This window comes from Salvelinus sp. IW2-2015, linkage group LG1, assembly GCF_002910315.2.
Source record: "Salvelinus sp. IW2-2015 linkage group LG1, ASM291031v2, whole genome shotgun sequence".
NCBI classification, from domain to species: domain Eukaryota; kingdom Metazoa; phylum Chordata; class Actinopteri; order Salmoniformes; family Salmonidae; genus Salvelinus; species Salvelinus sp. IW2-2015.
This window is the reverse complement of record NC_036838.1, coordinates 27,213,035-27,237,494: the sequence shown is the minus strand read 5'-3', so window position 1 is coordinate 27,237,494 and position 24,460 is coordinate 27,213,035. Positions and strand designations below refer to the sequence as shown.

The 24,460-nt window shown below is 43.9% G+C and overlaps 3 protein-coding genes across 3 annotated transcripts in view; 1 reads left to right on the top strand and 2 right to left on the bottom strand.

Annotated features, from left to right (window-relative positions):
- Positions 1-7,252, top strand: part of camk1a (calcium/calmodulin-dependent protein kinase Ia) — a 67,045-nt gene extending 59,793 nt beyond the window's left edge. The window contains exons 10-12 of the mRNA XM_070443542.1: positions 2,670-2,757; positions 3,269-3,446; positions 6,835-7,252. Of these exons, the coding sequence (XP_070299643.1) occupies positions 2,670-2,757; positions 3,269-3,446; positions 6,835-6,926 (358 nt within the window). The 3' untranslated portion in view covers positions 6,927-7,252. The remainder of the gene's footprint in view (positions 1-2,669; positions 2,758-3,268; positions 3,447-6,834) is intronic.
- A 2,316-nt stretch (positions 7,253-9,568) lies between these two features.
- LOC111963845 (actin-associated protein FAM107A) lies at positions 9,569-18,491 on the bottom strand. Its single transcript, XM_023987397.2, has 5 exons — positions 17,396-18,491; positions 13,242-13,299; positions 11,343-11,562; positions 11,102-11,258; positions 9,569-10,724 (listed from the first exon to the last, which is right to left on the bottom strand). The coding sequence occupies exons 1-5, from the start codon at positions 17,417-17,419 to the stop codon at positions 10,608-10,610; spliced, it is 576 nt and encodes a 191-aa protein (XP_023843165.1). The 5' UTR covers positions 17,420-18,491; the 3' UTR covers positions 9,569-10,607.
- A 134-nt stretch (positions 18,492-18,625) lies between these two features.
- Positions 18,626-24,108, bottom strand: LOC111963835 (protein FAM3C). Its single transcript, XM_023987386.2, has 9 exons — positions 23,874-24,108; positions 23,653-23,763; positions 23,515-23,544; positions 22,419-22,545; positions 22,121-22,179; positions 21,922-21,972; positions 21,544-21,628; positions 20,896-21,022; positions 18,626-19,075 (listed from the first exon to the last, which is right to left on the bottom strand). The coding sequence occupies exons 1-9, from the start codon at positions 23,884-23,886 to the stop codon at positions 18,989-18,991; spliced, it is 690 nt and encodes a 229-aa protein (XP_023843154.1). The 5' UTR covers positions 23,887-24,108; the 3' UTR covers positions 18,626-18,988.
- Positions 24,109-24,460: the final 352 nt, after the last annotated feature.

Below are 24,460 nucleotides of genomic sequence, written 5' to 3'. Positions count from 1 at the left end.
TAAGTTATCAAAAGTAAAAGTATAAACCATTTCAAATTGGGATTCATCCCGTCTGCATGGGAGTGAAGTTGTAGGGCTTCATCCTGTCTGCGTGGGAGTGAGTTTGTAGGGCTTCATCCTGTCTGCGTGGGAGTGAGCTTTTGTAGGGCTTCATCCTGTCTGCGTGGAGTGAGTTGTAGGGCTTCATCCTGTCTGCCTGGGAGTCGAGTTGGTAGGGCTCCATCCTGTCTGCGTGGGAGTGAGTTGTAGGGCCTCATCCTGTCTGCATGGGAGTGAGTTGTAGGGGCTCCATCCTGTCTGCATGGGAGTGAGTTGTAGGGCTCCATCCTGTCTGCTGGGAGTGAGTTGTAGGGCTTCATCCTGTCTGCATGGGAGTGGAGTTGTGGGCTCATCCGTCTGCATGGGGAGTGAGTTGTGGGCTCATCCTTGTTGCATGGGAGTGGTTGTAGGGCTTCATCCTGTCTGCATGGGAGTGAGTTGTAGGTGCTTCATCCTGTCTGCATGGGAGTGGTTGTAGGGCTCCATCCTGTCTGCGTGGGAGTGAGTTGTAGGGCTACATCCTGTCTGCATGGGAGTGAGTTGTAGGGCCTCATCCTGTCTGCATGGGAGTGAGTTGTAGGGCTTCATCCTGTCTGCATGGGAGTGAGTTGTAGGGCTCATCCTGTCTGCATGGGAGTGAGTTGTAGGGCTTCATCCTGTCTGCTGGGAGTGAGTTGTAGGGCTTCATCCTGTCTGCATGGGAGTGAGCGTAGGGCTTCATCCTGTCTGCATGGGAGTGAGCAGTAGGGCTACATCCTGTCTGCATGGGAGTGAGCAGTAGGGCTTCATCCTGTCTGCATGGGAGTGGTTGTAGGGCTCCATCCTGTCTGCATGGAGTGAGTTGTAGGGCTCCATCCCTGTCTGCTGGGAGTGAGTTGTAGGGCTCATCCTGTCTGCATGGGAGTGAGTTGTAGGGCTACTCCTGTCTGCATGGGAGTGAGTTGTAGGGCTACATCCTGTCTGCATGGGAGTGAGTTGTAGGGCTACATCCTGTCCTGCATGGGAGTGAGCAGTTAGGGCTTCATCCTGTCTGCATGGGAGTGAGTTGTAGGGCTCATTCCTGTCTGCATGGGAGTGAGTTGTAGGGCTCATCCTGTCTGCATGGAGTGAGTTAGGGCTCCATCCTGTCTGCATGGGAGTGAGTGTAGGGCTCCATCCTGTCTGCATGGGAGTGAGTTGTAGGCTCCCCTCTGTCTGCATGGGAGTGAGTTTAGGGCTTCATCCTGTCTGCATGGGAGTGGAGTTGTAGGGCTCCATCCTGTCTGCATGGGAGTGAGTTGTAGGGCTACATCCTGTCTGCATGGGAGTGAGTTGTAGGGCTACATCCTGTCTGCATGGGAGTGAGCAGTAGGGCTTCATCCTGTCTGCATGGGAGTGAGTTGTAGGGCTACATCCTGTCTGCATGGGAGTGAGCAGTAGGGCTCATCCTGTCTGCATGGGAGTGAGTTGTAGGGAGTTCCAATAATGCGGAGCGTCGTCTCTGAATGTGTTCTAAGACACTTCAAGCCCTTCAATGCATTCTGGCGTTCAGGCTGGTTTAACAGGCTACGATGCCTACGTCCCACAACCCAAACATCAGAACAGCTTGCCCCACCCTGCTCTCATCTCTCTCTTTTCTGGTTTTCAGGATCTGTGGAGACACAGCTCTTGATAAAAACATCCATGAGTCTGTCAGTGCTCAGATCAAGAAGAACTTTGCTAAAAGTAATGGAAGTCAGTGGCTCAAAATCACAGCTTTGATAATCTCTCTGTTCTTACTCTTTTTATAGTTTATCTCTCTCTGTCCTCTCTCTAATTTATATGGTTCCTAAGTTTTTTATGGTGGTTGGATAAATCACTGTGCATTTCTACTTTCAGCTCTCTCTCAATTCAATTTCAATTCCATTTAAGGGCTTTATTGGATTGGGAAACATATGTTAATATTGCCAATGCAAGTGAAGTAGATAATAAACAAAAGTGAAATAAAAATAAAAATGAACAGTAAATATTACACTCACAGAAGTTCCAAAAGAATAAAGACATTTCAAATTCTCTTCTCTCTCTCTCTCTATCTCTCTCTCTCTCTCTCTCTCTCTCTCTTTCTCTCTCTCTCTTCTCTTCTTCTCTCTCTCTCTCTCCCCTCCCCCATTGTCTCTCCTTCTCTCTCTCTCCCCCCCTTAACCCCTTCCATTGTCTCTCTCCAACCTCCCTATCTTCCATCCCCTTTCTCCTCTACTCTTCTTCTCTCTCCCACTTTCTTTTGCTCTATCCTTTTCTCTCTTTCCCCTCTCCCATCTCCCCCCTTCCCCTCCCTTTCCCCCCATATAGCAAGCGTTCAACGCCACAGCGGTGGTGAGACCATGCGGAGACTGCAGCTGGGTACCAGCCTAGAGGGCCCCGCCAGATCACCCCCACCAGCCCCTGTCACGCCGAAGCTGTAGGGCTACATCCTGTCTGCATGGGAGTGAGCAGTAGGGAGTTCCAATAATGCGGCAGCGTCGTCTCTGAATGTGTTCTAAGACACTTCAAGCCCTTCAATGCATTCTGGCGTTCAGGCTGGTTTAACCAGGCTACGATGCCTACGTCCCACAACCCAAACTTCAGACAGCTTGCCCCACCCTGCTCTCATCTCTCTCTTTTCTGGTTTTCAGGATCTGTGGAGACACAGCTCTTGATAAAAACATCCATGAGTCTGTCAGTGCTCAGATCAAGAAGAACTTTGCTAAAAGTAAATGGAAGGTCAGTGGCTCAAAATCACAGCTTTGATAACTCTCATGTTCTTACTCTTTTTATTAGTTTATCTCTCTCTGTCCTCTCTCTAATTTATATGGTTCCTAAGTTTTTTATGGTGGTTGGATAAATCACTGTGCATTTCTCACCTTCAGCTCTCTCTCAATTCAATTTCAATTCCATTTAAGGGCTTTATTGGCATTGGGAAACATATGTTAATATTGCCAATGCAAGTGAAGTAGATAGTAAACAAAAGTGAAATAAAAAATAAAAATGAACAGTAAACATTACACTCACAGAAGTTCCAAAAGAATAAAGACATTTCAAATATCTCTCTCTCTCTCTCTCTCTCTCTCTTTCTCTCTCTCTCTCTCAACCCCTTCCCATTGTCTCTCTCCCAACCCCCTATCCCCCCTTTCTCCTCTATCTCTCTTCTCTCTCCCCTTTCTTTTGCTCTATCCTTTTCTCTCTTTCCCCCTCTCCCATCTCCCCCCTTTCCCCTCCCTTTCCCCCCATATAGCAAGCGTTCAACGCCACAGCGGTGGTGAGACACATGCGGAGACTGCAGCTGGGTACCAGCCTAGAGGGCCCCAGCCAGATCACCCCCACCAGCCCCTGTCACGCCCAAGCACTCCTGCTGCAGGAGGAGGACGAGGAGGAGGAGGAAGAAGAGGGACCGGGGGTAGAGGAGGAGAGCTGTAAGTGAGACAAACACTGAGCCTGTCCCCCACTCAGCCAGACACCTCTCTCTCTCWCWCWSACTCTCACTCTTTCTATCTATTCTATCTATTTGAATCTATTCTTCCGTGCCCAGAAACCTGCTCCTTTTACTCTCTGTTCRGAACGCACTAGACGACCAGTTCTTATAGCCTTTAGCCGTACCCTTATCCTACTCCTCCTCTGTTCTTCTGGTGATGTAGAGTTTAATCCAGGCCTTGCAGCGCCTAGCTCCACTCCCATTCCGCAGGTGCTCTCGTTTGTTGACTTCTGTAACCATAAAAACCTTTGTTTCATGCATGTTAACATGAGAAGCCTCCTCCCTAAGTTTGTTTTATTCACTGCTTTAGCACACTCCGCCAACTCGGATGTCCTAGACGTGTCTGAATCCTGGCTTAGGAAGGCCACCAAAAATCCAGAATTTTCCATCSCTAACTATAACATTTTCCGACAAGATAGAACTGCCAAAGGGGGCGGAGTTGCAATCTACTGCAGAGATAGCCTGCAGAGTTCTGTCTTACTATCCAGGTCTGTACCCAAACAATTCGAGCTTCTAAAAAATCCACCTTTCCAGAAACAAGTCTCTCACCGTTGCCGCTTGTTATAGACCCCCCATAGACCCCCCTCAGCCCACAGCTGTACCCTGGACACCATATGTGAATTGATTGCCCCCCATCTATCTTCAGAGCTCGTACTGATAGGTGACCTAAACTGGGACATGATTAACACCCCAGCCTTCCTACAATCTAAGCTAGATGKCCTCAATCTCACACAAATTATCAATGAACCTACCAGGTACAACCCCAAATCTGTAAACACGGCACCCTCATAGATATCATCCTGACCAAACTGCCCTCTAAATACACCTCTAAATTGACCTCATTCCGTCAGTAGAGGATGCCTGGTTATTCTTTAAAAGTGCTTTCCTCACCATCTTAAATAAGCATGCCCCATAAAAAATAAAAAATAAATAAAACAGGTACTGATATAGCCCTTGGTTCACTCCAGACCTGACTGCCCTTGACCAGCACAAAAACATCCTGTGGCATACTGCATTGGCATCGAATAGCCCCCGCGATATGCAACTTGTCAGGGAAGTTAGGAACCAATATACACAGGCAGTTAGGAAAGCAAAGACTAGCTTTTTCAAACAGAAATTTGCACCCTGTAGCACAAAGTCCAAAAAGTTCTGGGACACTAAAGTCAATGGAGAATAAGAGCACCTTCTCCCAGCTGCCCACTGCACTGAGGCTAGGAAACAGTGTCACCACCGATAAATCCACGATAATTGAGAATTTCAAATAAACAATTTCTACGGCTGGCCATGCTTTCCACCTGGCTACCACTACCCCGGTCAACAGCCCTGCACCCCCCACAGCAACTTGTCCAAGCCTCCCCCATCTCTCCTTCASCWAAATCCAGATAGCTGATGTTCTGAAAGAGRTGCAWAATCTGGACCCCTACAAATCAGCCGGGCTAGACAATCTGGACCCTCTCTTTCTAAAATGATCCGCCGCAATTGTTGCAACCCGTATTACTAGCCTGTTCAACCTCTCTTTCGTATCGTCTGAGATTCCCAAATATTGGAAAGCTGCCGCGATCTTCCCCCTCTTCAAAGGTGGAAACACTCTAGAACCAAACTGTTACAGACCTATATCTATCCTACCCTGCCTTTCTAAGGTCTTCGAGAYCCAAGTTAASAAACWGATCACTGACCATTTCGAAWCCCACCGTACCTTCTCCGCTATGCAATCTGGTTTCCGAGCTGGTCATGGGTGCACCTCAGCCACGCTCAAGGTCTTAAACGATATCATAACCGCCATCGATAAAAGACAATGCTGTGCAGCCATATTCATCGACCTGGCCAAGGCTTTCGACTCTGTCAATCACCACATTCTTATCGGCAGACTCAACAGCCTTGGTTTCTCAAATGACTGCCTCTTCTGGTTCACCAACTACTTCTCAGACAGAGTTCAGTGTGTCAAATTGGAGGGCCTGTTGTCCGGACCTCTGGCAGTCTCTATGGGGTGCCACAGGGTTCAATTCTCGGGTCGACTCTCTTCTCTGTWGACATCAATGATGTCGCTCTTGCTGCTGGTGATCCACCTCTACGCAGACGACACCATTCTGTATACGTCTGGCCCTTCTTTGGACATTGTGTTAACTAACCTCCAGACGAGCTTCAATGCCATACAACTCTCCTTCCGTGGCCTCCCAACTTCTCTTAAATGCAAGTAAAACTAAATGCATGCTCTTCAACCAATCGCTGCCCGCACCTGCTCGCCCGTCCAGCATCACTACTCTGGACGGTTATGACTTAGAATATGTGGACAACTACAAATACCTAGGTGTCTGGTTAGACTGTAAACTCTCCTTCCAGACTCACATTAAGCCTTTGCTAGGTAAAGCCACGCCTTATCTCAGCTCACTGGTCACCATTGCAGCACCCACCTGTAGCACGCGCTCCAGCAGGTTTATTTCACTGGTCACCCKCAAAGCCAATTCCTKCTTTGGCCGCCTTTCCTTCCAGTTCTCTGCTGCCAATGACTGGAATGAATTGAAAATATCACTGAAGCTGGAGACTCATATCTCCCTCACTAACTTTAAGCATCAGCTGTCAGAGCAGCTCACAGATCATTGCACCTGTACATAGCCCATCTGTAAATAGCCCATCCAACTACCTCATCCCCATATTGTTATTTTTTTTTTTGCTCCTTTGCACCCCAGTATCTCTACTTGCACATTCATCTTCTGCACATCTATCACTCCGGTGTTTATTTGCTAAATTGTAATTACTTTGCCACTACGGCCTATTTATTGCCTTACCTCCCTAATCTTACCTCATTTGCACACACTGTATATCGATTTTTTCTATTGTGTTATTGACTGTACGTTTGTTTGTTCCATGTGTAACGCTGTGTTGTTGTTTGTGTCGCACTGCTTTGCTTTATCTTGGCCAGGTCGCAGGTGTAAATGAGAACTTGTTCTCAACTGGCCTACCTGGTTAAATAAAGGTGAAATTAAAATTTAAAAAATTAAAATCTCACATAGCCGCCAGTACTGTGGAGCCTCTGAGCAAGTACAGTGTTGTGTACAGTACTCTATTGGTACTCTAGTAGTACAGTACTCTAGTCACAGGAGGCTGCTGAGGGAAGAAYGGRTCATAATAATGGCTGGCGCAGAGCAAATGGAATGGCATCAAACACCTGGAAACCATGTGTTTAATGTATTTGATACCATTCCACTGATTCCACTCCAGTCATTACCACAGGCCCGTCCTCCCCAATGAAGGTGCCACCAACCTCCTGTGACTCTAGTACAGCACTGTGGAGTACTGTCCCTGTCATCAAGCTCTCCTCTCCTCTCCAGTGTCGCAGAGGCGCGGGAGTGCAGAAGGCAGTGCCGACCGGGACAGTCTGAGGAGTTGCACCTACTGCTGCAGGCCAGCAAGTCGCGTCTGAGTAGCCACAGACCCCGCCCCCCTGTCGCCATGGGGATACGTATGTTTCTATGGAGCCACCCAGAGCCGGCCCAGTCTGGCCATGAATGCAGAGTGATGTTATGACATGCTGTGTCCACTAGAGGGACACAACCATTCAGGCAGAGTTTCCAGGCACGAAAGACCATTTGTTTCCATATCACTGAAGCCAATACCAGTTCATCATCAACATTCAAACCACTACTACTTTCTTCTTTCCATTGTAATGTTTATTTTTCTTCTTCGATTGTTCCATTTGGATCATGAGTCATCCGTATCTTACCTGTGTTTGTTTCAGTTTTGATGCTTCCATCCCCATGAGAAACACTTCAGAGTTTATGAGTGAGTTGACTGCAGGACTCTGGATTGACTCTGTATTCTGGTTCAGACTGGGGTCGTAAAAAGCGCTTCTGGTTCGAGGCATCTGCATGCTTCGGTTGGATGATAAAATGTGAAATGTGTGGATATAAAAGGGAGACTTAAAAAAATTAATAAAAATCTTATGGCTGTTCTGTTACCAGAGGTTCACACTGAGATCCCTATGACAACAAACGGACTGCATAGCCTATCAGATTAATCCTATACACCCTCTCAGCCAATGAGCATGTCCATAGTAACCACACCCACTTAACATGCGAGTTGGGGCACATGGTTTGATGTTGAGACCATTTCAGTTAGGAGTAGTTTGCAAATAAACTCCACTTGATAAGGAATCAAGTCAGTTGTATGCATGACACCTCTAGCCGCAAAGGTCCCTAAATGTTATGATCATTTAAACGTGCCGCCGATTTTACACCCCTATCCTTCGTGGTGGGAGGGATCTCAGTGTGTGTGTTCACTGTCTGCTCTGTACTGTGCACCTCTCTCTTGTGAAAGAAGTATCGGTCTACCGTCTGCATGACTTGGTTATAATATGTTTACATGAATGATGATCCACATATAAATATTTAAAAAAAACACGTGTATGATTATTATTACTACTCTGTTGTCCTGATCCAAAAATATATAATGTAATTCTGAAAACTATATAATGTGAAGTGAGAATCACCAGTCAGATGTTCTGTTGTTGACAACGCACGTACGTGCAGCACAGTCTGAACTGTAACTTTACCTTAACCTCTGCATTGTCCATATGATGGTCATATCTCTACCCCAGTGGCACACTGGCACCATTTCCCTGGTAACCATGTTGATTTAGTTTAAATTACAACTCTAGGATGTTCTATAAGTCGTTGTGGGAGTCTATTTATTTGTTTTGTCCACTGAAGGTTTTGTAGTTTGTCTRAACATACTGAATAGTCCCTGACCCCTCCCTTGCCCTGGTACTGTGTAACCGTTTTGATTGTAACATAAAACATGTTGKGTGAACACGACAGACTTGAGTTAAAATACTATTTSAAATATTTCAAATAKTTTGAGCGTTTGCTTAGGAGTGGAACGAGAAACCAGTTCTCTAACTGCAATGACAAGACAGAATGCAGTCTGATTAAAAATCTCAAAGTACAGTGTTACTTGATATGATTACGGTTTCAACACATCAGTATGGCTGACAATGGCTGACAATATTAGAGCGTTGGACTAGTAACCGAAAGGTTGCAAGTTCAAATCCCCGAGCTGACAAGGTACAAATCTGTCGTTCTGCCCCTGAACAGGCAGTTAACCCACTGTTCCTAGGCCGTCATTGAAAATAAGAATTTGTTCTTAACTGACTTGCCTAGTTAAATAAAGGTAAAAATAAAATGGAAAGCCAACTGGGGAAGCCTATTATCTGTTTTGTTCATGCCAAACGGCTGTTCAGATTGGATACCAAATCCTTATTGTTTAGTTGAATCAGAGGTACTGCTAGCCAAAACCTTATAGTTGGACCTGGTTTAGGCCAATGYTGACCTGTGTTTGGRCCTTAGRAGTGACTTCATGAGGTTATAATTGGTCAAAAGATGTTGGCCAGTCATAGAAGGCAATCATTCTGGCTTTATAAGTGACTGACTGACTGCAGAGTGGAAAATATGCAAACCATGTGTGAAGGGCTTCATGTTAAATGTTTGGTGTAGTTGCTCTTGATGACTTTGTTAACCTAATAACCTGTGTTCATTTGTTTCGTATAGACCTTCTGTTGAACCTTTCCTTGGTTTTGTTTCCCCTTGGTTCCGATTTGTTCAAAAAATAAACAGATTTATTTGACTCATGACAAACATTTAAATGCATAAAGAAACACGTGTATATTATATATAAGTATATATATTGTATATCCTTTTTTGTAAAAGCTGTTTTGAGCTACTAATGTATGGATGCAATGCATCATGGGTTATTGATCAACATGTATGAAAGGAGATAATGATTTGTACCATCGGAGGAGATATGATCGCAGGAAATGAAATTAAACTTCCTTGTCTATGCATTGTGTGTACTGTCATTTTACTGTCATTTAAAAAAAAAAATCAGTCAGGATCACGTAAATTAGACGACAAACAGGTAGACTACACTTTCATTAAAACATTTTTTTTTTTTTTACTTGAACGGTGAGGGTTATGGTATGTTATAATAATACCATCGGTAATACAGTACATGCGTTCTATTCTGCCATCTGATGGGGCAGTATATACTGTACCTGAGTGTGGATAATAGAGGACGTATGGTACAACAGACACAGGACGCTGTCTTACGCTTGTGTCCAGATAAAATATAAAATGCACTTTATTAATGTTTAATGTCCTTTTTATTTATGYCAAAGTAAACGTTTCCAAGGACACTGTCATCCAAAGTGTTAAACATTATTATTCACTGTTGTCACTAGMTGAATTATGTATGTTCTGTTGATTTGCATASAGAATGTGTGCGTGAGAGGCTCAGGGAAAGACAGGACGGAACCATTATTTAAGAAATAACAGTCTTAGACCACTTGTTAAACTGCTAATAATATAAAATGACTCTGAACATTTACGACAGGTAAAAAATACTGTAAACTTAWAAACAAATAGGAAATGTAATATTATTTTACAAATACATCTACTGATACAGTACATCAACATATTCCACGAATACAATCACAATGTGAACACTATATAGGCATGAAATTAAAAATGTTACATTCACTCATTGTATGTAACTCAGTAAGATCCCTGGTTAAAGGGGTGCTCTCTCTATGTCAGAGGTGGTTGGCATGAGAGACAAATTACTAACAAGTCTCTCAGAGGATGGGAGGGGCCAGCCACGTCCCAGATCTGTTTGTGCTGTATTGRCAGATCCTATGGTCGTTGTCATGGAAGATAATATTGAGTTGGCAAGACAACAAACAGATCTGGGACCAGGCTAGCAGGGAGTCGATCCCTAATTGGAACAAATAAAGATGTTCTTCAAAAGGCCAATTGGACAAGGGGTGGTTACCTTCAGGCAGCAGGCTCTTTCGGAGAAGACGTGTGGCCGAGGACATGTTCAGGTACCAACCTGCACCATGCGTGCATCCATCTGTACTCCCACGCAGCTGAACTATGCCAAGCATACTATCCCAACAACTGTCAACCCAATCGAATAGCTCAATGTCACACAGTCTTCCTTCACCTCCATGTAGTCATGTATCCCCACCATCCTATCCTTACCTCATGTAGATGCTAAAACAACCCCACATCACTCTAACCATACGTTACGCATCTTCCTGTCAGTCCTTTTAAACTACCTTCTCTCCCACATCCAGTATGGTGGTGCGTCTCAGGCTCTCTTTAACTCTGATGAACTCTGGGGAACTCTGCAGGCCCTCCTGCTGTGCCTTTAGCTCCCTCTCCAGCTGCAGGGAACAGATGGACACTGACAGTCATTGAATACAGAAGTAGATAGGACTGCATGCTATGTGTATGTACAAGTTTCAACCCAACAGGACACAGTATGTAAAGTTCGCAGGAACTGAATAAGTCATGTCTACTTTGACTCCATCATACATTTTAATAATGAMCATTGTATGTAAATGAGCTAGTAATGCATGAGTGAAGCTGTGTGCAGTGCGAAACATGTCAACTTTGACAAGTCAGACAGACGCAAAAGCAAGGGCCTGGATTCAAGCCGTAATCGCCAGAGTATTGTGGAAGCTCCGCGTCAAAATTTGCCGACATGCGCAGCGTTTACCGCGAAGGCAGTCTCCCCAACGTTGACATGAAGCATACCAACCTCCCCCAGCCTCTGGTGCCTCTTGAGCAGTTCCTGTTGGAGAGGAGACCGGTTCTTCTTCTCCTCCTCTGCCTCTCTCCTCTGTTTCATCCCCTGTTCCCAGTTCCTCTGTTCCAGAACARGCTGGAGCTCCGGCTTCACCTCCAGACAGGGACCTCTGACAGAGAACAAATAGGACTGTTGAAACGTGCTTGCAGCTATGTGCAGTGGGCACACTTGGGTTACCCTGTGCAAGCCCTACCTCTTGTGTGTCATCCTTAACTCCCGGTGGAGCTCCTGGTGGCTCTTGGAGACGCTGACCAGGTTGAGGCGCTTCTTGGTCTGGATGATAAAATCTCTGCCCTCCTCTTCCTGACTCTCTGGCTGAGGTGGTGATCCACCTGACTTCCCCTGCTCTTGGTCCTCTGCACGTTGACCCTGCGCTCCATCCTGTTCCGACAGCAGGCCAGCGTGGGCTGAGGCTGGGGGACAGAAACAATGTCAACTTGAATGTTTTGCCTGTGCTCACATCCTCGTTTTTTAAAACATGTCCYTAAGCCTCGTATTAGACAGGAGCAGAAATTATGACAGAGGTTACATCACTTAGTAGCATTACACAACTAAAATCATGTCCCTTTTCTGCTGGCCAGACACACTCCAGTTGCATCATAGCAGCAGAATCAGCTAAACAGGTCATTTTGTTCTGTTTATAGCACCACAGCTGTTTGTTATGGGAGAGAGGTCCGTTATGGTGTGTTAAGCTTATGTTCTATTCCTTGGCATGGGCAACAGTGKTCCATTAGTAGCCTAGACCCAGATCTGTTTGTGCTGTCTTGCCAACTCCTATGGTTATAGAAATGGGAAACATCATAGGAGTTGGCTGTACAGCACAAACAGATCTAGGACCATGTTAGGGCATTAGCTATCTCCATATCAGAACTACATAGAACAACAGGTGTCCTATTGCACGAGCTCATTGTGCACATGTTGTGGTTATACATTTCACTATCAAACTCCAAGGACTATATTTACAAAGTGTTTGCATAAATACAAAGTTTGCCTCCGTGATTTTCCAGAGGGATTGAATCATGATCATCAACACCCATCAACCCAATATCGAATCATTCATTCATTTATGTATAAATMAATGATGTACTCACAAACCCATGATGCCCTTTTTACACCAATCATCAATCAGTTCCTATGAAAAGCTACTCTTTCTGCAGTTGTTTCTCTCACTGTGAAATTATCTATAGGTCCCTTACCTGACTTGATCAGTCCCTCTCTCTGCCTCCCTGGTGTTCTGTTTGGGATGACACTGCTAGTATCCATCTCTTCTATGGAGCCCAGGGCCCAGCTAGTGATAAGTAAGCTAGCAAAGCTATCACTGGCACTATGAATCCAGAGGTCTGACCAGAGCTGGGCTGGGTCTGGGAGCCTACCTCCACAGCCACTCCCTGCTCCACTACCCTAACACCTCTGTCTCCATTCCACCTCAGCCCCGCCTCCAGCCCTGGCCACACCTCTAGCTGCCAGTCAGTCACATGACCGCTCAGGTTGTCCTGTAGCCTCGCTACTGCCCCCTCTCTCTCCATACATCATCTCCTCTTTCCCTCCTCCTCTCCTCTCTTCTTCCTCCTCTCCTCTCTCCCTCTCCCTCCTCTACCCTCTCTCCCTTCCCTCCCCTTCGCTTTGTGACTTTGATCCCTCCACTCTCTCTCTCTCCACTGTCCCTCTATCTCCCCTCTATCTCCCCTCTCCCTCCTCTCTGCTCCGTGCCTTGCCCTCTAGGTTGGATTATCCAGGGGCTCAAGCCCCGCCCTGTTTAAATCTCCTCACTAGAAGCCAACCGCCGGACCTATTTACATAATTACACCCATCACAATATGGTTGGGGATTTACAGTATCACAAAGCACCTCCACACGCCTCATGGTAGACAGACACTACAGGCTGGTGTCCCGGACACAGATTACGTATAGTCCCGGACTAGGAAGGACTTTCAATGGAGATTCTCCATTGAGCCTGCTTTTTCTGTCCAGGACTAGATTTAATCTGTGTCTGGGACAACTGCCCTACATCTTCATTGTCCAATGACAATACAGGTAGATGTTAAGTGATCTATTCTTCTTCTACTCTAATCGGATAACAGATTGTTCTCACCTGTTCCCTTCAGAGGTGTTCTACTTCTGGTGGGAGAGATTTGGAGGTGGTGTTCACTCTGTCAACAGATACAACACAATCAACCACATGAGAAACTGTCAGAGAAACAGTCAGACCAAAGAATACAGTAGCATGTATCACAGTAATGTCGTTCCCAGCCGTCCCCCCATCCCCCCTCTCTCCTTCGTCCTCTCCTTCCCCCCTCTATCTCTCTCTCTCTCCCAGTAATACCATGTTTTTCACAAACATTTTGAATGGTCTAATTTCGAGGATGTCTTTCATAAGGTGTTCACAGCCTACTCATTTTGAATGTCCCAATGGACAATCAGCTCAACAATGGTCCTTTGTTGTTTGTGTTAGACCAGACGTGAAGGGGCAGCTACAGACCCAGATGACCAGTGAACCGAGAGGAGAGGCCCTTGTGACGTGAAGGGGCAGCTACAGACCCAGATGACCAGTGAACCGAGAGGAGAGGCCCTTGTGGAGGCCTGCCATCCACCTCATTACTGACAAAACCACAAACAACAGGCCTTAGTTACTGGCAATAATGTTCAATACAATTWTTTTTTTRWATAKAATATGAAGCCTTGTTTAGAGGAGCAATATACAATCAGTGGCCAGTTTATTAGGGCAAATCCATCTAGTACTGGGTCAGAACCCCATTTGCCTCCAGAACAGCCTGAATTCTTCAGGGCATGGAAACATTACTCAAATGGTATCAAGGGACCTAACGTGTGCCAGGAAAACATTCCCCACACCATTACACCACRGCCACCAGCCTGTACCATTAACACCAGGCAGGATGTGGCCATGGACTCATGCTGCTTACACCAAATCCCGACTCTGCCATCAACATGACGCAACATGAATCGGGATTCGTCGGACCAGGCGTTGTTTGGTGATACCGTGCCCATTGGAGCCGCTTCTTCTTGTTTTTAGCTGATAGGAGTGGAACCCYGTGTGGTCGTCTGCTGCAATAGCCCATCTGTGATAAGGACGACAAGGACTTGTGTTCCGAGATGCCCTTCTGCACAGCGCTGTTGTACTGAACTGTTACTTTACTGTTAGTGGCCCGCCTGTTAGCTTGCACAATTCTTGCCATTCTCCTTCGACTTCTCATTAACAAACTGTTTTCGCTCACAGGACTGCCGCTGACTGGATGTTTTTTGTTTGTCGCACCATTCTCGGTAAACCCTAGACACTGTAGTGTGTGAAAAGCCCAGAAGGCCGGCCGTTTCTGAGGTACTGGAACCGTTGTGCCTGGCACCGATGATCATACCACGCTCAAAGTCGCTTCAGTCACTCGTTTTGCCCATTCTAACGTTCAATCGAACAGTAACTGAATGCCTTGATGCCTGTCTGTCTGCTTTATATAGCAAGCCACGGCCACGTGACTGTCTGTAGGAGCAAACCATTTTCGTGAACTGGCCACTGAGTGTATTTCAGATTAAATCCTTCTACTGGACATACTGCTACAACAGATTAAAAGCAAGTCCAACTTTGTTTTAAATGAAAGCTAAACATAATCTGGTGGTTCATTGCAATCGTCTACATGTACATATGTTGCCTGGYGTGGAGGTCAGCCAGACAGCATCTCTTATGGCCTGAGTTTGGAGGATCTTWGCCCCTTCAAAGGCCAGCATACCAATAGTTCAAAGAAAGGAAATCTGCATTTCAAACAATGATAATGCCTCACCACCACTGATGTGGTAAACAGCGGAGAGATGGGGCTGGAGAAATMTAACCACTCTAAAAACTTATGGACAGAGCTATGGATACAAGGACTGACCATCCATGACATCAACATTATAGTTTTGACTWTGGGCTCTACTCAGTCTGTATCACTGAAGTGTTACAGATTGTGTGCTGGAAACGTAAAGGMAATTTCAGATTGAGCCGAAATATGCCTTGTTTACTGTAAATGCTAATGCGGGAACATTGCCTTTCAATCACACTCTAACGCTCATATTTTGGGTTCTGAAGGGGGAAGACAATTGAATGTAAGCTCATGAGGCATCTATAAGTTATACTCAGAAAAAAAAATCTATGGGTATATATATCATTAATTGAAAAGTAAAAAAATGTATGTCGCAAAAGCAGGTTTTCATTAAATATTGAAGGGGCTGGCTAACTTTATACACAGCAACCCAGTCTACCTATTGGCAGTGGTGTACTGGTATTTTAAGCTTCTTTGTCATTTTGTCCTGATCCACCACTACAAATGACTAAATTGAAATGGTATTGACCGCCCAACCCAGATACTAACATGATCAGCTATTGACTAAGGGAYTGAATTTGATTCATTATAAAAMGTTACATGGAGAAAATCGGACCTCTGAAATYAAAACGGATGGCCCTCCCTTCAGCAAAATATATTTGACCTAAACCCTCCCTGAGTGCTTGAAGAAAAAAAAGAAGTGACCATCCCCTATACCCAAAATAATAATTAAAACAAAACATCCTTACCATTTACCCTCATTTCCATAGGCCTATTTCCCAATMCCAAATCAAAATTGCCACAGAAACTGTCCCTGTTTGCAATTAATTCAATCTGAGACGTCATTAGGAATCTGAGCATGGTACTTTCAAAAGTTAGGCCTACCTTTCCACCCCAGACAGTAGGCCTACCGATGCACAAAAATGTACGCTTCAACTGCCAGATGCAGAAAAATGTAAGCTTTAACTGCCGTCTACTCTTGGCTTAACCCAATGAGAGAAGTTCAAGAAGTGTTTCCCTAGAAGCTGTCTGTGTTTAAACATCTTCTACTGTACAGAAAGTGAATAGCTTAATCAATTGATAGTGACAGAATTAGATTACCTCCCAAACAAAGTCATGTTTTTGTCTCCTCGGCTATAGAAGGTTGTAGCTCAGCCTCTGAATGTCAAAGACAGGAAAGAATGATATCCCCATATGCAACCGAGTCAAGTCTTCCCTGGTATTTTACAGCTTGTTTCTAGCARAAAGCATCACGGACCAAAGCGCTGTTATAGATCACTTTATATAATCAGATCTGTTTTATTTTCTTAAAAATCTTAASCTAACAAGGGGTAGGCCTGTGCTTTTTGCCATTTTCTGAAATTGAAAAAGCATGACCCTCACCGATATTCCTCCATGTACCCATTCTGTCCATTTGGATCCATCCCTAACAGGAGAAGAGTTTATAATATTGTTGAGCTGTAGTATTGTAAGAGTTCAGTGAAGGTAATACTAAAATGATGTCATCTAAGTGAATCTTAATCTTGTTGAGATTTAGCAATAGCGTCACTGTTCAAAGGGAATTGACCCAAACCCTGCTAATGAATACGAGGAGAGTACGTGTGTGTACATCTGGTTGAGCTGTAGTAATGGCATCTCCGTTGGTTCAATGCTCTTTAGATAATGAGGTGGTATTGCCACTTATTGGCTAATCTCTGGGAGAAGATGTTGTGCGTCGACCATTGTTGTGACACAACAGCAGGACCTTCGKTCTGTGGTAAACATGCTGCTCTTACCGGGTCTAGTCTACGTGTTGTTTCACACAGACACACACTTCTTTTGGGTTACTTACAAAGCTTGAAACATACTGTCACAAAGCTTGAGACATACTGTCACACAAAACATACTGTCACTCTTTCAATCGCTGTCAGAATATTTCAGAAGGTTCCACTGGGCACAGATGTCAATTCAACGTTTACTTCACATTGGTTCAACGTCATTTCATTGATTCATCCAGTGTGTGCTCGGTGGGTTTCTACGGCTCATTTGAACTGTTAACAAGTTTGTAAATAGCCAGTGAAGCAACTCTGGCCAAAGAGGGAAACCAAACATTTCTGTAATTCTTTATTCTATGAAACAAGTTCGATGAAAGATGTTCATTCAGAGACAGACATTAACTTTCAATCTGGTTGAGGTTCAAAACATGAATTACAATTGAAAAACAATTGCCRCAGGTTTTCTAGCTCGCAAGTGACATAGACCTTCAGACCTTTTTTGGGCTTACAGACACATCAAAGTTAATTAGAATAGTTGTTTAACATTGCCAGTTTATTAACATAATGCATGTCCCTGCAGCAGCACCCTGCAAGCTGACCATGTGACCTGAGATTTGTCASAGTCCAGCGTCGTGTCAAATCAGAAGTGAGGAAATGAGGAAGGAAACATAATAGTTACTTACTTTCTTTCCGTGGGTGACTCCCATGGCCTCAGGATGAGCTGAGATCCTCGGCAAGAGTAGGTGAGTCTGTACAGCTCCTGAAGTTTCACTTGTTCTGAAGTTTCACTCGAGCTGGTCTCMAGTGAAGGAGAGGAGAGCGGGGAGGAATGCACTCCCCCAGGACCAAGGACAAGTTGACAACCCTACCCTCGTCTAATGCGTGACACCAGTTTCTGAGAGGGCGCATTAAATCTAGGGGATTCACCAGCCGTTCATCACACCAAGCCCGTCAACAAATGAGAGCAACAGAGGTCTGCCTCTTTAGGAGTGGGGGGAGGAAGAGAGCCCAGAGAAAGAGAGAGGGGTAAGAAAGGGGGTTAGGTGGGGAGAAGCTTGAGAAGGAAAGAGAAGGGAGCGGTTGATATTTTGGTTGAGAGGGTAAGAGATTGCAGAGAAAGGAGAGAACTGAGGAGAGAGAGAGAAGAGTGAGGGTCGGGGTTTGTGAGAAAGAGAGAGAAACAGAGACAAAAGGAGGTAGAGGTGAGATAATTAAGAAGAATAACATRAAAGAAAAAAAACTCCTGACCACCTGTTCATGGTTAACCGGTGGTCCCCACTCGCCACTCTCCAAAGCTTAAGGGGGGTCCAGGGCAGATTAGGCTAATTGAGGTTGACGGAGCAGCCGGTTTGCATACGGTAATGGGGGGCGTATTGGTGCTCTGTGCAGCCAAGGAAGGTCTAGCTGGCCACTACACCATTCATTTATCTATTTAACCTAGGTAATCCACTCACTAGCAATTGCCACTGCTATCCAGGGAGTCCTTAGCCTGGGTGCCAGTCTGTTTCATTGTCACGCCTAACATGCTCATGTGTGGCATGATAATGAGTGACAAGGAATTCACATTATAGCACAAACAGATCTGGAACCAGGCTAGGGAGTCCTGGAAAACAACAACAACACGGATTAGGTAGAGATGGAATGCCATCTATTTAGTCAACCAATGAGAGGTGCCTCCCTTCCAAAATAGCCGTGCTAGCACGCTAAACACACAAAAGTGAATGAGATAAGTAATTTCTCCAGGGAAAAGTATGATGCTACACAAAAGACAGCACATTTCAAGTTAGGCCCGGGATTATGACAATACTAAATGTACAGTACAATTCATGAACTGTAGTTCAATAAAAATCCCATAGAGGGAGCCCAAGCTTCATTATTTAATTTGTAACAACATCTCTCATTCAATACATCTCTCGAATTTCTTACTTTTTTATTGTTTACATACTTTGAAACTCCTCTATTTTGCAAAAAATTCTGTAACCATAATAATCTGACATGAAAAAACACACAATGAATGCCCAGTCTTAACAGAGAAGTTGTTCCTTATTGTTGAGTGATCCTGACAGTGGTTTGTTTGATCTGTCAATCACCAAGCCAGTCCGGATCCATTTTCATAGGACGTCTATCAAGGCCTGTACTTATAAAACGTCTCATATAGTATGAGTGCCGATTCAGGATCTGTTTAGCCTTTGACATAATAATGAATAACAATACTTGGACAGGATGGACATGATTCTAGATCAGTATACTCGGAGATCTCTGTATGGGATGTCTAGTCAGATRTTCCTGGGGAAGCAGCCGGCTATTTCCACCATCTCTGGCCAGTTTCCATAAACATTGGTCTTCTGATCATTGGCAGCCAGCTGAACAATAGAAGATAGGAAATCATCACACTGTAGTTTCATCAAAGAACCTGTCACACTATATACAGTGGGGCAAAAAAGTATTTAGTCAGCCACCAATTGTGCAAGTTCTCCCAATTAAAAAGATGAGAGAGGCCTCATCCAGAAAATCACATTGTAGGATTTTTWATGAATTTATTWGCAAATTATGGTGGAAAATAAGTATTTGGTCACCTACAAACAAGCAAGATTTCTGGCTCTCACAGACCTGTAACTTCTTCTTTAAGAGGCTCCTCTGTCCTCCACGCGTTACCTGGATTACATGCAACCTGTTTGAACTGTTATCAGTGATAAAAGACACCTGTCCACAACCTCAACAGTCACACTCCAAACTCCACTATGGCCAAGACCAAAGAGCTGTCAAAGGACACCAGAAACAAAATTGTAGAACCTGCACCAGGCTGGGAAGACTGAACTGCAATAGGTAAGCAGCTTGGTTTGAAGAAATCAACTGTGGGAGCAATTATAGGAAATGGAAGACATACAAGACCACTGATAATCTCCCTCGATCTGGGGCTCCACGCAAGATCTCACCCCATGGGGTCAAAATGATCACAAGAACGGTGAGGCAAAAATCCCAGAACCACACGGGGGACCTAGTGAATGACCTGCAGAGAGCTGGGGCCAAAGTAACAAAGCCTACCATCAGTAACACACTACGCCGCCAGGGACTCAAATCCTGCAGTGCCAGACGTGTCCCCTGCTTAAGCCAGTACATGTCCAGGCCCGTCTGAAGTTTGCTAGAGAGCATTTGGATGATCCAGAAGAAGATTGGGAGAATGTCATATGGTCAGATGAAACCAAAATAGAACTTTTTGGTAAAAACTCAACTCGTCGTGCTTGGAGACAAAGAATGCTGAGTTGCATCCAAAGAACACCATGCATACTGTGAAGCATGGGGGTGGAAACATCATGCTTTGGGCTGTTTTTCTGCAAAGGGACCAGGACGACTGATCCGTGTAAAGAAAGAATGAATGGGGCCATGTATCGTGAGATTTTGAGTGAAAACTCCTTCCATCAGCAAGGCATTGAAGACGAAACGTGGCTGGGTCTTTCAGCATGACAATGATCCCAAACACACTGCCCGGGCAACGAAGGAGTGGCTTCGTAAGAAGCATTTCAAGGTCCTGGAGTGGCCTAGCCAGTCTCCAGATCTCAACCCCATAGAAAATCTTTGGAGGAAGTTGAAAGTCCGTATTTCCCAGCAACAGCCCCAAAACATCACTGCTCTAGAGGAGATCTGCATGGAGGAATGGGCACAAATACCAGTAACAGTGTGTGAAAACCTTGTGAGGACTTACAGAAAACGTTTGACCTCTGTCATTGCCAACAAAGGGCTATATAACAAAGTATTGAGATAAACTTTTGTTATTGACCAAATACTTATTTTCCACCATAATTTGCAAATAAATTCATTAAAAATCCTACAATGTGATTTTCTGGAGAAAAAAAWTCTCATTTTGTCTGTCATAGTTGAAGTGTACCTATGATGAAAATTACAGGCCTCTCTCATCTTTTAAGTGGGAGAACTTGCACAATTGGTGGCTGAKTAAATACTTTTTTGCCCCACTGTACCATCTGCTTTATTACAAAAGTAGAGAGAGCTTATAGTACTATAGTATATACTATACATATAGTATGTACTGTCTATACTATTACAGTATAGACAGTACAATTGTGTAGTAGTATTGCAAAAAGGTTGCTGGACAGAATAGGGATTTTATATCGATTGATCTTGATATTTGTAGTAGACAGTGTCGATGCTACAAATGCTCTCTCACCTTCTCAAAGGGGCTTTTCTGTTCTGTCCCAGCGCCTCCAGCAAAGACCCAGCTGTCTCTGAATTTGACATCATTGATACTGCTGCTTCCCAGTCCCGCAAATATGTTCCTGATTTCATCAGTCATCCTGAGGAGAGGTTGAGGATCAGAGTGACTGTTCTAATTTGAAAACAGGATGTAAAATGAATATTGATTTATGAATGTTTGAATTTATTTAAACTAGAAATGGGCACCGATATGGAAAATCTATATCAGTTGCATTTTTATCTTGATACAATATATCGGTTTGTCTCTGCTCTGGGAAGTTCAGACATCTGTTTGCGGTTTGCTCATTGGGCCAGGTGTGAATGTTCTGGGAGCCTAACCTACCCACCCAGTCTGAATAKAATGGGAGGCCCATCTACCGAGTGATGACTCAGCAGGCATGCTACGAATACTAAGTAGACAGCCTGTGAGAAGGTCTGTGAGAGGGTTTTGTGCATACAGGAACAGCCATTTATGCTTTTTTTACATTATAGTGTAGGTTAACAGGAAGGATAAACCGATATCACAATATGCCTTGCTCATATATTAACATCAAACGATATATCGATATCATATCAAATGATCGATATTGGTGCCCACTGCCCAACACTAATTTAAACCCACTTTGTCGCTGCATCATCAAAAGATGCCACCAGAACAATCATTCCGGGTTTAATCGTCTTTAAGAAGTCCAAGATGGCCTTTGATTCTTTTGGAGAAAGTAGAAGAAAAAAAGAAAACAAAACTGTAGTTTAGATGAAAAAACAAGATAATTTCTATCTTTACATTTCCATCAGATTATAGAATGCATGTCGCTTTTGTATCCTAATAAAAAGCTCTGACGAAGGCCTTGAGGCCGATACGCGAAGCTTAATAAAGAGCAGTGATACCCCCACGCTGCTCTTGCTAGTATCTTATTCAATTGTTACCATGCACCTGCAACAAAGATAGCTCAGATGTGCGAGTGCCTTTTGAATGTTGTATCCTTATAACTGCCCTTACCTCCAGAGTACATGTCAAAGTAGTCKAATTTTTCGATCTTCCCATTTTCACCTATGAAAACAAGAGATGCACATTGCATAACGAGTCAGGCATGTCTGATGCCATTTCACTTTTGCACAATCCAATCATTCACTCCATAGCAGTGTGTCTACGTGCATCACAGCTTATGTGTGGTGAAGTTAGGAGAAGCTGAGCTCACCATTCACCAGCACTAGGTTCAGGCCTGATCCCACGTTGTTCATCACACCACTCATAACACTACGGAGATGAGAGTCACATGTCACAAGACTGCAAACACGAGAGCTGGAGTAGCAATCACATGTGCAATAGCTGAAGTGTCATGCAAAAGTTTGGTGAAAATATCCACGTTTAATTTGGGACACGTTTAAAGTAGGGGTGGGCTGCATTCAAATATTCCTGTCTTGCTCACTAATCACTAGTTAATAAGTCKATTTCTGTTAACAATATGAATGTACATTGGTTAAGAACACACGTACATGTTACCATCAAAGCAGATCTTGGGGCCCACAACAGTCGCTGCTCCACTCCTGATTTGAAATGCAAAATGGTCGATAGGGCAGTTTTTGGAAAGGCTGCATTTTGTTTGGGAGATTTCGGGCACAGCTGACAAATACAGGCACAGATAGATATGTGTTGAAATGATATATTTACAAACCAACAGAGAAAACAACATACCTATCAAGCTGTAACACACATCCTTATGATAAGTCTCATATACAACSAGTCAAGCAATCTACAGTACCAGTCAAAAGTTTGGACACACCTCCTCGTTCCAGGGTTTTTCTTTATTTGTACTATTTTCTACATTGTAGAATAATAGTGAAGACATCAAAACTATGAAATAACACATATGGAATCATGTAGTAACCAAAAAAAAGTGGCAAACAAATCAAAATATATTTGAGATTCTTCAAAGAAGCCACCCTTTGCCTTGATGACAGCTTTGCACACTCTTGGCATTCTCTCAACCAGATTCATGAGGTAGTCAAAATATATCTACAATGTAGAAAATAGTAAAAAWTWAACTTTTGACTGGTACTGTGTGTAGACAGAAACCTCTTCAGATGTGATTCAAAGTGTTACACATGATACAAAGTGTGATACAAAGTTTAAATTAATGCAAAGTTAAGAAAATCATATTATGAGAGACATAATTCATATGTAGGACCCCCCTCCTACGTCTCTCTCCTTTAGAACCAGCACTATCACACTCCTAGATCTGATGAAACAGAGTACTGGGTTACTTTCAAGAAGTGAGGGAGGAGGCTGTGAATAGCTAAAGATTACTGACTGATAGGCGACTGAGGGTTCTGATACATGTATCAGGGACAAAGAGAAAACTTCAGACATCATAAGAGACACTTCTGAACTGTCTGTATCACTTTGAAGTTCAACTATTTACTTCATAATAAATTATTCCGGCAGAATATTTTACTTAGGAGAAAGGGTCAAATTCTACTGTATTCAGCATTTGGCATGTATTGAATATTCGGCATGTTCAGCTATGAAGATTGATTGATACTATTAAGATAGATGGGAAATAGCTGAAATGGAAATGCTTGAAACACTTACCAGCAGTGACCACAGTTGCTCTTTGAGATCCTGAAATAAGAGAAACACAACACAGTGCTATTATACTGAGGGGYAAAACGATTAAGTAGAGGGCAAAAGAGATACACAGAAATAGATATGGAGAAAGAGTGATCTTACCAAAGATATGTTGTTGTATAACCCTTGCTCTCTGATGGATGTAGGGTGGGTTGGTATAGATTCCCCACATAACGATGATGACGATGAGGAAAATAACAGGATACACAACGTCTAGCAACCACAACCACAACAACACATACYTGAGATAATGCAAATTCCACACTCAATCACATTTAACTTATTCAAAATATTCCCATACCATGCAAAAACAGAGCTCTCACCTCTTGGTCTCATCTCAACAGCCAATTAGAAGACAATTCCTTGGTATTTTGGCAGATCTTTACACTGAAAGAAGAGATTCCTGAAGTATTTCCTGACAGCCTGAAGTACTCTCCTCTGTCATGCTGTATAGCTCAAGCAACAGTCCCCACTTCCACCGTCATCCTGTAAAATCTACAGCAGTGTTCAACCTCAATAGAGAACCAAGAGTGATTATCCTGTAGCCTATAGTATAGAGTAAATGCCAACACTCCTGTAAGGTACATTGTGAAACCAGGATATGGTAATATGTCCACACCCACCATATAAACAAGATGGCCACACCGAGGAGGACACGACAACGGATATTGGCTTTGATCAAACAATACAACACAATGAGACCTGAGAAAGGCAGCTTTAGCAGTTCTATTTACTTTTGCCATACCTTTACTGTCCTCTAGTGTTGAAATCAAACACCTAACGTAGAACACAGCAGTGTGATTGGAAATGGGCCAACGGACAAGAGGGCATGCACTGGCCTGATGGCGGTAATGTTACTGGAATCGCTCCCTTCCATGATTCCATATTTACCCTTTGGATTGTTGGTTTA